Source organism: Salvelinus fontinalis, chromosome 1 (genome assembly GCF_029448725.1).
Source record: "Salvelinus fontinalis isolate EN_2023a chromosome 1, ASM2944872v1, whole genome shotgun sequence".
Classification (NCBI taxonomy): Eukaryota; Metazoa; Chordata; class Actinopteri; order Salmoniformes; family Salmonidae; genus Salvelinus; species Salvelinus fontinalis.
The window spans coordinates 85,680,770-85,695,657 of record NC_074665.1 but is presented as its reverse complement, the minus strand read 5'-3'; the positions used below and the strand labels follow the sequence as shown (position 1 = coordinate 85,695,657).

At 42.2% G+C, this 14,888-nt stretch overlaps 1 protein-coding gene across 1 annotated transcript; it reads left to right on the top strand.

Annotated features, from left to right (window-relative positions):
- The first annotated feature begins 1,153 nt into the window (after positions 1-1,153).
- On the top strand, positions 1,154-6,566 carry LOC129863032 (ankyrin repeat domain-containing protein 1-like). Its single transcript, XM_055935069.1, has 9 exons — positions 1,154-1,623; positions 2,848-3,030; positions 3,169-3,291; positions 3,454-3,561; positions 3,936-4,034; positions 4,163-4,261; positions 5,260-5,358; positions 5,473-5,571; positions 5,767-6,566. Exons 1-9 carry the CDS (start codon positions 1,504-1,506, stop codon positions 5,857-5,859), a joined length of 1,023 nt encoding a protein of 340 aa, XP_055791044.1. The 5' UTR covers positions 1,154-1,503; the 3' UTR covers positions 5,860-6,566.
- Positions 6,567-14,888: the final 8,322 nt, after the last annotated feature.

The window sequence follows — 14,888 nt, the reverse complement described above, 5'->3', positions numbered from 1 at the left end:
GGTCGAGATTTTCAAGTTCCGTGGTGTCCACATCACCAACAAACTATCATGGTTCAAACACACCAAGACAGTTGTGAAGAGTGCACGACAAAACCTTTCCCCCCTCAGGAGAATGAAAAGATTTGGCATGGGTCCCCAGATCCTCAAAGTTATTCTGCTGCACCATCTAGAGTGTCCTGACCGGTTGCATCACACCTGGTATGGCAACGGCCTGGCATCTGACCGTAAGGCTCTACAGAGGGTAGTGTGTACGGCCCAGTACGTCACTGGGGCCAAGCTTGCTGACATCCAGGACCTATATACTAGGCGGTGTCAGAGGAATGCCCAAAAAATTGTCAAACACTCCAGTCACCCAAGTCATAAACTGTTCTCTCTGCTACCGCACGGAAAGCGATACCAGAGCGCCAAGTCTAGGACCAAAAGGCTCCTTAACATCTTCCACCCCAAAGCCATAAGACTGCTGAACAGTTAATCAAATGGCCACCCTTTGTTTTTTACATGGCTGCTACTCACTGTTTATTATCTATGCATAGTCACTTTACAAATTACCTTGACTAACCTGTACCCCCACACACTGACTCCCTAGCCTCGTTATAGTTATGTAATTTTATTGTGTTACTTTTTGTATATACATGTATATACATACATATATATATTTTACTTTCGTTTATTTAGTAAATATTTATTTACTATTTCTCTATTTCTTGAACTGCATTGTTGGTTAAGGGCTTGTGAGTAAACATTTCACGGTTAAGGTCTACACCTGATGACAAATACAATTGGATTTGATTTGATTTAGTTTTGTGGCAGTTTCCGTTTTGTATTAAAATAGCATATATGCGTTAAGGACCTCTCTTCATGTACTTTTTTTTACCGGGTGACCTCGTGCATATCAAACTCGAGTAAGTCAGCTCAGCTCTTCCTGGCAAACGCAAGTGGGTATCACAAACGGAAGCACATAGCTGAGCCGTTTTGTCACCCGCCGCCCGGTAAATCTGACTAGGCATTAGGCAGGCATTATGCGATGTCGCCTTATATATGAGGAGAGTGCGAATGATTGAAGGTGTCTAGCAGTTTGGGAATTAGTTTCTTACACGCCGCCAATGGTGAAATCAGCGCATACCAGGGACGCATGCCAGGCTGGACGATTGGCTGGACACCTTGGGTCGTCACTAGTTACCACAGCCACAAAGTCAGAAACCCCCTATTTCTGCATTTCTCTTCTTAAAATCTGATTTCAAACCTAACCCGGACCTTAACCCTAACCTCAACCACATTCATAACCTTATGCCAAACCCTGGCCTTAAATTAAGACCAAAAAGCTCATTTTAGTTTTCACACATTTTCTCCCAATATAGCCAATTCTGACTTTGTTGCTGTGGTAACTAGTGGAAACCGACACCATGTCCCGGGCTGGTAAGGGGTGCCACTTGAACAGCGGGAAACATGACCTCACTTCTGTTTTTAGAGGTACCAATACCAAGCGCGGCAGCTATATAAAAGATGATGGATCTCAGCCTCACTCAGAACAGAATTGACACTGACCACTGGAAGTTGAGCCACTGGACTACTTCTCACCACACAGACAGACTAGATATGGGACTGAAAGGCGTTGAAAAGCTGGTAGGTTGTTTCTCGCGTGTGTCACTATGATTCACTCTGCATCAGTTAGGCACCTAATCGATGATTTCCTCTGGGTTTGGGCTGTCTGGATGTTGTTACTGATAGTATCAGTCTCTGGTTGGTAGGCTTGTGACACTGAGGAGAGTGTCATTACATTCGGAGATCAGTTTGTGAAAGGTTTCTTTCTCGGCTAAAACGGGTATATAAGGCCGAATTGGAATCCAAGTAGTAGTCTCTCTTGACAGCCGTTAGTGCTGAGCAATTAACCGACATTTCAGTAATTTTTCGTTTCATTTCGATTATTAGAATTCCATTTCGTTCTGTTCTTTTCTGCTAGCTCAATGCACACATTGCATATGTTTTGTTGTTGAGATAAACTGTGCGATGTAGAAGAGAGTTGTAGTTTCCAACAGGCAACATTCAACATAGTGCAGAAAACATGGTCATTAAATACATGTTTTTATTGAACCTTTATTTAACTAGGCAAGTCAGTTAAGAACACATTCTTATTTACATATATAATCCATTGCACGCCTACTTGTCCAGTCTGTGTTTATTTTATTCCTGTAAAGGAGACAGAAGAATGCATGATCAAGAGCAGTTGATTCTCGAGGTATCTCTACCTGAAAATACAAGATCTCAGTGATTGATAGTTGGTATTCAGCAGTCATAGAAGTATGCCTTATTTACTTTGAAGAACTACTAAAATAATGATCTTATCACAAAGAGATGAGATGATGACTTGGAAGGAAATAATAAAGTCTTCAAATAAAACACATTTAATATGGTGGTGTTTTGGAGGTTTAAAAAGGCTTCTGAAGTTGGTAATTTCCAATTCTCCCTCATGAAAAACGTATCAACCCCTACAGAAATGTCCATTAATTATAATCCACATAATAATGCACATTTCCTGTTGCTGCAGGATTATTTTCACGCTGTAGCACACTGGCTCTAAATAAGATCCTACAGTTAACCAAAAATGACGGTTTTCATTTGGTCCAAAATAATCCATCAGTTGGTCACCTAACAGGGTTCACTTTGATTAGTCTCTAAAAGAGTTGAACACTGCTCTATTAGCAACATCCATAAGACAGAAACATCTCACAAAGGGAAGGCTTTTGTGTGAATGGCTACCTGACCTCCATTCTGCTTATTCCTCTCTTGGAATAGAAAGTAGTGCTTAGGAGGATAGTCATCTCATCTCCAATCTGTTTTCTCTCCCAGGTCACTGGTAAGGGGTGTGAGGGGAAGGGGGCAGGTGAGCACCTGTCAGGGGCGTTTTCAAAGAGTCTGTACGAGGCAGCCGTCAACCAGGAGAAACAGGATGCCCGGAGGTCACACAAAGACCTCATCCAAGAGGAGATTGAGAACAACACTCAGGAGGAGATCACAGTTGTCAATCTCAATGTGAGTTTTTATACCACCTCATATGCTTTGTACTCAATTAAAAACACTGAACATTCTACTCACCTTCCAATGCTTGATTGCTTCCAAGCCATATCATCTGTTTAAAATGAACCTACTGTATACCTTGTTCCTTTTCAGACAGACAAATCAGGCCGGGTGAAGTTAGAGACCGTGGATGACCTTTTCAACATCTTGAAACTGAGGAAGAGGAGGAGGGAGAGGAAGGTGCAGAACAAGAAAGAACCTGAGCCAGAGATCATTGTACGTCCCACCACTTCCTGCTCACAACCTCTCTCTCCCTCATGCTTAAAGTTCCTGACCATAATCAAGAAGAGGGAATTCAATACAAAAGGCCAACAATAGATTACATCAACTCAAACTACACTAAGCTAATGTAACAAGTTTCTTTTCGTTGTCACACAGCCCGACACAGTGGATGAAGATACGTTCCTGAAAGCAGCAATGGAGAATAAGTTGCTTGTGATTGAGAAGTACCTGTCAGGTGGAGGTGACCCCAACGTCAGTGATCATGTGAGTACTGCATCATGTCTCTCTTATGATGACACATGGACTGCCATCTCGGTCAGTCTTTTGACATGCCAGAAGCTACATTGATTGAGATACTAAATATTGAATTACAGGCAGCTGAGGGCCAATATAGCCCTAGTCTCTCAATGCCATAGGACACGTACAGGCAGCCGAGGGCCAAATTATCCCTAGTCTTACGATGCCATCGGCCACGTAACAGGCAGCTGAGGGCCAATATAGTCCTAGTCTCTCAATGCCATAGGACACGTAACAGGCAGCCGAGGGCTAATATATCCCTAGTCTTACGATGCCATCGGACACGTAACAGGCAGCCAAATGAATGTGCCAATTCTGTCTGCCCTCCCTCTCTTTTACAGTTCCTAAGGACAGCGCTACACAAAGCCTCATCTAAGGGCCATGTGGAGGCTGTGAAGAGACTGCTGGAGGCTGGGGCTTCTATTGAGAAGAAAGATAGAGTAAGTTCTCTCTCTCTCTGTTACACTCACTCAGTCACTCATCAGAGCTCTATTTGCATACATGGGAAATGGTTCGGAATGGATGGGAACTGTCATCATCCTAACTCTGTATGTCCCACTCCCTCCAGTTGGACGCCACAGCAGTACACTGGGCCTGCAGGGGAGGCAGCCTACCTACTCTGGAGCTGCTACTCAATGAAGGAGGGAGGTTCAACTCCAGAGACAAGGTACATCACTGAGACAGAGAGCCCTTAAACTCCATTTGTGATGCCTAACATTAGAAACATATATATATATACAGAGCAATGTAAAGAGTGTATATAACAGTATATGGATCCTTTGTGGTCTGACCCCCCCCCCCCCCCCCTCTGGTTTCTCTCAGCTGCACAGTATAGGGATGCTTTGTGGTCTGACTCCCCCCTCCCCTCTGGTTTCTCTCAGCTGCACAGTATAGGGATGCTTTGTGGTCTGACTCCCCCCTCCCCTCTGGTTTCTCTCAGCTGCACAGTATAGGGATGCTTTGTGGTCTGACCCCCCCCTCTGGTGTCTCTCAGCTGCACAGTGTAGGGATGCTTTGTGGTCTGACTCCCCCCTCCCCTCTGGTTACTCTCAGCTGCACAGTATAGGGATGCTTTGTGGTCTGACTCCCCCCCCTCCTCTGGTTTCTCTCAGCTGCACAGTATAGGGATGCTTTGTGGTCTGACTCCCCCCCCCCCCTTCCTCTGGTTTCTCTCAGCTCCACAGTATAGGGATGCTTTGTGGTCTGACTTCCCCCTCTCTCTGGTTTCTCTCAGCTGCACAGTATAGGGATGCTTTGTGGTCTGACTCCCCCCCCCCTTCCTCTGGTTTCTCTCAGCTGCACAGTATAGGGATGCTTTGTGGTCTGACTCCCCCCCCCCCCCCCCCCTCCTCTGGATTCTCTCAGCTGCACAGTATAGGGATGCTTTGTGGTCTGACTCCCCCCTCCCCTCTGGTTTCTCTCAGCTGCACAGTATAGGGATGCTTTGTGGTCTGACTCCCCCCCCCCCCCTTCCTCTGGTTTCTCTCAGCTGCACAGTATAGGGATGCTTTGTGGTCTGACTCCCCCCTCCCCTCTGGTTTCTCTCAGCTCCACAGTATAGGGATGCTTTGTGGTCTGACTCCCCCCTCCCCTCTGGTTTCTCTCAGCTGCACAGTATAGGGATGCTTTGTGGTCTGACTTCCCCCTCTCTCTGGTTTCTCTCAGCTGCGCAGCACTCCTCTCCACGTGGCAGTGAGGACTGGACATTATGAATGTGCTGAGCACCTCATCCATTGTGGAGCAGACGTTAACGCTAAAGACAGAGTAAGACATTCAAACCTTAATATGACAAAATACAATCATCTCAGCACGGCTTCAGAATCCCACCATTGCACTTCTTGTAATATGGTTGTGTTGCTATTAACTATGTTTAACCAGGATGGAGACACACCCATGCACGATGCTGTGAGGATAAACCGATTCAAAATGATCAGGCTGCTGATGATGTATGGAGCCAGTCTTAAAACTAAGAACAGTGTAAGTACTCCCTAATCATCCAATTCTCATCTTTCACATTCATTCAGTATATTCCAGTTGGTATGATTATTAGTGGCTATTGTATGAGCATAGCACCCCCTAGAGTGCATTTGAATATTGATGTTTGATACGGTAAGGTGATCTATTTTACAAATGCTTAGTTAATTTGAATGTTTGTGTTTTTTTCCCATGCAGGAAGGCAAGTCCCCTAGTGAGAATCTTCTGGCTTGGCAGAGTGGCACTAAGAACATCCTGTGTAACGTCAACAATGACAAATCTGTCAAGTAGAGCAATGACTGAGGTCTTGGGGAAATCCACCCAATGACTGAGGTCTTGGGGAAATCCACCCAATGACTGAGGTCTTGGGGAAATCCACCCAATGACTGAGGTTTTGGGATAATCCACCCAATGACTGAGGTTTTGGGATAATCCACCCAATGACTGAGGTTTTGGGATAATCCACCCAATGACTGAGGTCTTGGGGAAATCCACCCATTCATTCAGATGATTATTAATATGTGATACTGATTGATTTGTTGAATGCTGATATTGCTGGCCAATATTAGGGCTGTAGCTTCCATCCATTTTGATGTTGTGTTTAAGTTGTCAATTGAGATTCTGGGGAGAAGAATGTAAGCGTTGGTTAATGAGCAAGACAAATGCAACGGCATGATACAAAGTGACCTGTTTACAGTATATTTAGTTTGAACATTCAAACGAGTTTTAACCAAAACTAGTTTCTGGTTACATTCACCTGTTTTAACACACAGACAGAAGTGATAACAGTGAGCTGGTAAGGAAAGTTGTTGTTGGTTAAGAGGATGTTTTGAACAGGAAATTGTTTGAGTAATATTTTTGATGTTTTTTAGAAGAGATTCTGGAATGCAAAGCGTCAAGAGACCTCACTGAGTTTTGTATGTATTGTAAAGTTCATCGGTATATTTCGCTTGATATTTATTGTTCAAGTCAATAAACCAATCTTATGTTTTAAAATACTTTTTTTGTGATCCATTGTAAATTTGTTGTTGTTTGAGTCTCAGTAAATTAACAATGTAGCCAATAGCTTCAAAATATTAAACCGGGTGGTCCTTGCATTCATAGCGGCTCTCAGTAGCGACCCGTCAATCAGGGCATGTTGGGCAGAGCGCCACCTGTTTGGAGCCTGTCACGTATCCTACCTGACATATGCCGACCAAGGATCCATGTGCGTTTTTGACCAGAGCTCTGTGCCTGTCTGCCTGCTCCCCGCCTGCCCTGGTCTGTCTCTCCCATTATTGTACAGGTGCCCTCGACACTTTCTCTCTCCCCGGACCTTTGCTCGTCTACATCATACGTATACATCGCAGACTTTTTTTTTGATCAGCGGTTGAACTATTTGATTAGTGACTTTTAGGGCATTTAACAAACATGATGCTGTTGTTCATTTTGCTGGTGTCTACCCTTGGCTTTTACAATGGTGGCGATACATTTAGAGCCCGTTGCGCTGTGAATGAGGAAATATATGATTAATTCTCCCCCTAGTTTTGTGAGAAACCCCACGCTTGCTCCGGAAATGCACATGAGAACTATGCACATTTCTCCCGAACAATATGGGAGAAATCGGACTCTTGCGCTTACATGTCAGGACTGTTCTCTTGGTACTTAAGCATGTCTCTGGACTTCACGCATCTCCTGAAATATGTGGCGTTAAAGACTCTGGTGACTATGGATTCTCGTTCAAGTGCTGTCTGTCAACCCCAAATGTTGTAACCCTCAATCTAGACTTGCCATTATCTTGCTGCTTCTTTTTTCTTGAAATGTCCAGTCTAATCCAGGTCCTGACATTCTTACCCCTGCCCAATTAAGTAGTCAGAAGAGTGGCCTGAAGTTTTTGCATATGAATGTAAGAAGTCTTCTGCCGAAGCTTGATTTTGTGAATATATGGATAAGAACTGCCGACCCGGATGTATTTATGCTTTCTGAAACCTGGTTTAAAAAATCTATTACAGACAAAAATATTGGCATAAATGGTTACAATGTGTTTCGTACAGATCGCAAATCTAAGGGTGGTGGTGTTGCTGTATATGTAAAAGACAAGTTCTCGGTGGTCGATCTGACTTCTGTTACTAAACCTAAGCAATTTGAATATCTGTCTTTGAACCTAAACCTTGGCTCATCTTTAAATATTGTTGTATCTTGCTGTTATAGACCTGCATCTGCTGCTGTTGGCTCTCTGGATTGTATTTTCAAATTGTTATAACAGAATGTCAATTCTGAGTTTGTCCTGATGGGTGATCTGAATCAGGACTGGCTAACATCTAGCTCTGATCAACTTAAAATTCTGTGCAATACCTACAATCTCACTCAGATTGTCAACAGTGTAACTAGGTTGAATATAAAATATCCTCTGAAATCCTCTTTGATTGATTTGATCTTAACCAATACTCCTCATTTTAATGCTTCTGGTATTTTTGCAAATGACATAAGTGATCACTGTGCTATTGCCTGTGTGAGAAATGGTAAAATTCCTAAGAAATCTCCACGTGTTATTAAGAAAATAAACTGGAAGTGGTTTGATATTCAAGGTTTTTTACATGATTTATCTAGCATTGAATGGAATAGAATGGAATGAATCGCTGATGTTGAACTAGCCTTTTCTTACTTCCACAACACATTCCAGGATGTATGCAATAGGCCCCTTTAAAAAATTTCAGGAATAAGGGCAGAGAGAACCCTTTGTTTACTAAGGAACTTACAAAAATCATAAGGGAACACAATGCTATGTGGGCTAAAGCAAGAGGGACTGGTTTGGTAGATAATTGGATGGCTTTTAAACGTCTTCGAAATATGGGTGTGGCTATGATCCGTAAATTGAAAGCAGACCACTACCTGAAATCTACTTTTAAAAAAAAATAATCCATCCAAATTTTGGCAAGTAGTGAAAGGTTTGGAGTGCAGAAAAGATACACAGCTTCCTAAACAATTGTTGGTCGACACACAGATTGTAACTGAGAGAACCTCCATTCTGAAAGCCTTGAACCAGCATTTTTTAGATGCAGGCAGTTTATTTGAAAAGGTCAAAGGTATAATTGAGCCCCCTGTAAATTTACCTGACACCCCTGTGCAGTCCTTCACCAGGTTCTCATTTTTATCCTTCTCTGTTTTAGAAGTGTGTAAAGCCCTGAAAAAAAATGATTTAAAAAAATCCCCTGGCCCTGATGAACTAGACTCCCACCTCCTACAACTACAGTAGCCGCAGACATCATTGCTCCCCCTTAACATGTATTTTTAACATTATGCTTGATGTTAAGGAAATCCCCAAGTTATGGAAATCTGCTTTTGTACTGCCTCTCCTGAAAGGTGGAGATCCCTCGCTACTTGACAACTATCGACCCATATCAAAATTGTCTGTACTGTCAAAGGTACTGGAGTCCTTAGTTAGTAGGCAGCTAAAGACCTACTTCCAAGAAAACAACATCTTAAATGGAATGCAATCAGGTTTTAGGTCTGGCCACAGCACTGTTTCAGCAACATTGAAGGTTTTAAATGACATCCACTGTGCTCTTGATAAGAAGTTACATTGTGTGTCTGTTTCTATTGATTTGTCGAAGGCTTTTGACACCGTGGACCATGCTGTGTTAGTGCAAAGGTTAAAATGTTGTGGAATTACTGGTCATGCTCTAGATTGGTTTATAAATTACCTATCAAATCGTAAACAATGTGTAATGGCGGATGGTTGTAAATCTGAGTCCATAGAGGTGTGCTCAGGTGTTCCGCAAGGTTCTATTTTGGGCCCACTGTTGTTCATTTTGTATATCAACAACATTGGGGATCTTATTGAAACAGCGCATGTTCATTTTTATGCAGATGATACTGTTCTTTATTCAAGTGGTAGTAGTTTATCTTTAGCTTTTGAAAATGCCCAAAGAGCATTTAACGTCATACAACAGAATCTGTATGATTTAAAGCTGATTCTAAATTCGGGTAAAACAAAATGCATGGTATTTTCAAATGCCAGGCATGTTACAAATCATGTCATTGCTACATTGGCTGGACATACTATAGAGCAAGTTAAAGTGTACAAATATTTGGGTGTGTGGGTTGATGATAAGCTGAGCTTCACTGTGCATGTAGAGAACTTGATAAGGAAGCTCAAGCTGAAAATAGGATTTCATTACCGGCATAAGGCTTGTTTTTCTTTTGAGGCCAGGAAGGAGCTGGTACGATGTACATTACTGTCGGTTTTAGATTTTAGTGATGTTATATATATGCAGGCCTCAGCCACTACCCTGAGAGCACTTGATTCAGTGTATCATGCAGCCCTCAGATTCATTACAAATCAGAAACGTCTAACACATCATTGTGATCTCCACAGCGCTGTTGGCTGGTCGTCATTGACCTTGCTTAGGCTTAAACTGGTATACACTGATTTATAAGGCCATATTGGATAAAATGCTGCTGATGTAAAAGGGCTTTATAAATTAGTGTGAATGAATTTGACTTTTAGAATATGTAGCTTATAATTGATCCAGTCAATGGTACCTACAGTTGAAGTCGGAATTTTACATACACCTTAACCAAATACATTTAAACTCGTAAAAAGTCCCTGTCTAGGTCAGTTAGGATCCCCACTTTATTTTAAGAATGTGAAATGTCAGAATAATAGTAGAGAGAATGATTTCTTTCAGCTTTTATTTCTTTCATCACATTCCCAGTGGGTCAGAAGTTTACATACACTCAATTAGTATTAAGTAGCATTGCGTTTAAATTGTTTAACTTGGGTCACACGTTTTGGGTAGCCTTCAACAAGCTTTCCGCAATAAGTTGAGTGAATTCTGGCCCATTCCTCCTGACAGAGCTGGTGTAACTGAGTCAGGTTTGTGGGCCTCCTTGCTCGCACACGCTTTTTCAGTTCTGCCCACAAATTTTACATAGGATGAGGTCAGGGCTTTGTGATGGCCACTCCAATACCTTGACTTTGTTGTCCTTAAGCCATTTTGCCACAACTTTGGAAGTATGCTTGGGGTCATTGTTCCTTTGGAAGACCCATTTGCGACCAAGCTTTAACTTCCTCACTTATGTCTTGAGATGTTGCTTCAATATATCCACATCATTTTCCTCCCTCATGATGCCATCTATTTTGTTAAGTGCACCAGTCCCTCCTGCAGCAAAGCACTCCCACAACATGATGCTGCCACCCCCGTGCTTCACGGTTGGGATGGTGTTCTTTGGCTTGCAGGCCTCACCCTTTTTCTTCCAAACATAACGATTGTCATTATGGCCAAACAGTTCTATTTTTGTTTCATCAGACCAAAAGACATTTCTCCAAAAGTACGATCTTTGTCACCATGTGCAGTTGCAAACCGGCTTTTTTATGGCGGTTTTGTAGCAGTGGCTTCTTCCTTGCTGAGCGGCCTTTCAGGTCATGCCGATATAGGACTCGTTTTACTGTGGATATAGATACTTTTGTACCTGTTTCCTCCAGCATCTTCACAAGGCCTTTTGCTTTTGTTATGGGATTGATTTGCACTTTTCGCACCAAAGTACGTTAATCTCTACGAGACAGAACGCGTCTCCTTCCTGAGCGGTATGATGGCTGCGTGATCCCATGGTGTTTATACTTGCGTACTATTGTTTGTACAGATGAACGTAGTACCTTCAGGCCTTGGGAAATTGCTCCCGAGGATGAACCAGACTCGTGGAGGTCTACAATTGTTTTTTCTTATGTCTTGGCAGATTTCTTTTGATTTTCCAATGATGTCAAGCAAAGAGGCACTGAGTTTGAAGGTAGGCCTTGAAATACATCCACAGGTACACCTCCAATTGACTCAAATTATGTCAGTTAGCCTATCAGGAGCTTCTAAAGCTATGACATCATTTTCTGGACATTTCCAATTTGTTAAAAGGCACAGTCAACTTAGTGTATGTAAACTTCTGACCCACTGGAATTGTGATATAGTGAATTAATCTGTCTGTAAACAATTGTTGGAAAAAATACTTGTGTCAAGCACACAGTACATGTCCTAACCGACTTGCCAAAACTATAGTTTGTTAACAAGAAATTGAGTTTAATGACTCCAACCTAAGTGTATGTAAACTTCCGACTTCAACTGTATATACACTTAGGTTGGAATCATTAAAACTCGGTTTTCAACCACTCCACAAATTTCTTGTTGACAAACTATACTTTTCGGGAACTAAGTCGGTTAGGACATCTACAGTGTGCCCATCCAAGAAGGCTCAAGGTCATTGGCCACAGATAAAATGTTGTCAAATCACGTTAAATCTACAGTATCTCTGATTAGACATGTCAACATCATACTTTCACAATCTTAGCTAGCAAGCAAGCAGTCATCATCATGAATCAAGTCGACAATCTACTGGCAATTCCTTTTCAATCCTTGTCATATGAAGAGAAATTATAGATAAAACGTATCGGGGCTCATACAAATTACACAACAAGTTGGAAATTGAAAATTCAACAATGAGTGGTTTGGAAGGAATCAGTTGCTAACTGCATGCATTGCAAAGCAATCACTAGCCTGTTATTCAGTGGAGTGGGTGTGTGGTCCAAGTCTGGGTTTAAAGTTCTCTTTTGCAAGATGTAAAGGATAAACATTCAACATTGGCCATGCTGTCAAACCAGCATGACTTCTGCTACGTTCAAAACAACGGGAAACTCGGAACTGGGAAATCTCAGAGTTCAAGACAAATGTGAACGCTGGACAAACACTAGCTCCCACAGGGAAAATATGTTTTGAATGGTCATCCAACTTGGAATTCTAAGTTGAGAACTCTGGCCTCTTTTCTAGAGCTCTGACCTGAAAATCGCTAACGTCATGATTCAACCTTGTTTTTTACCAAGTTCCCAGTTGTCTTGAAAGCACCATAAATCCAGAGAATGCCAGACTTTGATGATAAAGTTTGATGACAAAATTTGCACACGAAGGACCGCCGCGCCACCTTCCTGTTTAAGTGAGAACAGCACAAGGTCCAAAAATGTATTGTATGCTGCTGCATAAATGATGTAATATGCCAGGGAGATATTTATACTGTAGCTAAGAAAGTAGTTCTACGTGTATGTTGTGTAGTAAGCTGTGCATCACCCTAATAACTTGGTCCCTTTTCCCCTCATAATTTAGCCTACTGTTCTGACTTGGTGGTGCACATGTAGTCTATAGCCTGTTTTAAAGAAATGTCATCATTGAATATTGTAAGAGCTTTCATTGTCTGCTTTTATGCTCTCTTTATTCATTCTACGGTTCTGACTTGGTGTACAGGGAGAATACTGTAAGAACGGCCCATGTTCTGAATTATGCCGCTGAACAAATAGTTATATTGATTACCTCCATCCTAGCTCGCTCATGAATGTCTTATTTGAAATGGCTGATTGCCTCTTATCCGCTCATCGTCCCCTTATGCCATAGTTTGTGCATCTCAAATGTCAGTAAGTCAGCCATATCATCTGTTTTTTTAAAAGGCAGTAAATGAGGCTGAATGAACTGTTTCGCTGCCAGACACTGCTCCACTGACTTAGCAGTGGTAAGGTGTTGGGACTCTGCTGTTGGGACAGCTTTATGTAGGCCCTAACAGTTTGTGGGCACTGTTTGTCACCGTTTATAGTTCAATTAATGTATTGTTCTGTTTTGTAGTGGCTTTGCTGGCATGCATCTAAAAACTTTTTGAGGAGTCTGCCCCACCAAGATTAACATGCTAAAATTGCCACTGTATTGAGACCCTAAGCATGATAGGAACCACACCTGTTTAGAAACACCTGCTTTCAATATACCTTGTATCCCTAATTTACTCAAGTGTTTCTTTTATTTTGGCAGTTACTTGTACATACTGTATATACAGTACAGCTCTGACCTGAACTTTGTCACAATGTAATGATTTAATCACTATGTTAATCATTCATGTAAACACTTTGTCACAATGTAATGATTTAATCACTATGTTAATCATTCATGTAAACACTTTGTCACAATGTAATGATTTAATCACTATGTTAATCATTCATGTAAACACTATCACAATGTAAAGATGTAAACACTGTCACAATGTAAGGATGTAATCACTATGTTAACGCTTTTGTAAACACTTTGTCACAATGTAAAGATGTAATCGCATCTCACCATGATGACCTCATTGGTATGGCTGTGGTCTTATCTGGCAACTTATTCAAGTAGAAACTCACTGTTACTGTCCACCATATTACCAAACTCACTGTTACTGTCCACCATATTACCAACGTGTCATTGTTATGTAAATGCATTGCTCTAGTCTTTTTTTTAATAAGTGCCAAATGCTTATCCTGACTAGTCAACTTTGATCTGTTTCTAGTAAGTTGTATTGATTGGTTGGTCGACCTGGTCCTTCAGGCTGCGTGATGACATGACGGTGTTCGTGGCAGACTTCGGCTTGTCTAAGAAGATTTACAGTGGTGATTATTACAGACAGGGCAGGATAGCCAAGATGCCTGTCAAATGGATCGCAGTGGAGAGGCTGGCCGACAGAATCTTCACTGTAAAGAGTGATGTGGTAATGAGCCCCCCCACACACGCATGCACACACACACACACACACACACACACACACACACACACACACACACACACACACACACACACACACACACACACACACACACACACACACACACACACACACACACACACACACACACACACAGATGTAATTGTGTCAGAGAAAGCAAATGTACTGTTATTCCACTAACTAGTTCCCATTCTGACCAGTTCCCTTTCTGACCAGTTCCCTTTCTGACCAGTTCCCTTTCTGACCATTTCCCTTTCTGACCAGTTCCATTTCTGACCAGTACCCTTTCTGACCAGTTCCCTTTCTGACCAGTTCCCTTTCTGACCAGTTCCCTTTCTGACCTATTCCCTTTCTGACCAGTTCCCTTTCTGACCAGTTCCCTTTCTAACTAGTTCCCTTTCTGAAAAAATAATCAGCCAGCCCGTGACATTCAGGCCACAGCCACAGCTCTGGTCGTTGGAAAGTCCTTGGGTAGCTTAACAGAGTTCTCACCAGAATAAACAGCATGTAACATGGTATGTAACATGGTATTTTAGTGGTAACTAGCATAACCTAGGAACCCAAAACCAAATATTGCGTGTGTAATTGTCAGCTACTCGATTTTTACTTTTATACGTATACGCGTGGTGTGTGTGTGTGAGAGAGAGAATATAATCGTGTGTCTTCTTGCAGTGGGCGTTTGGTGTGACCGTGTGGGAGATAGCGACGAGGGGCATGACGCCGTACCCTGGCATCCAGAACCATGAGATTTATGACTACTTACTGGAGGGCCACAGGCTGAA

Excerpts from the sequence above, each read along its gene's own strand:
- LOC129863032 (XM_055935069.1), top strand. The coding sequence starts at position 1,504 with ATGATGGATCTCAGCCTCACTCAGAACAGAATTGACACTGACCACTGG. Across the intron at positions 3,292-3,453 it reads AACCTGAGCCAGAGATCATT|CCCGACACAGTGGATGAAGA; the intron begins GTACGTCCCACC and ends GTTGTCACACAG. Across the intron at positions 5,359-5,472 it reads ACGTTAACGCTAAAGACAGA|GATGGAGACACACCCATGCA; the intron begins GTAAGACATTCA and ends ATGTTTAACCAG.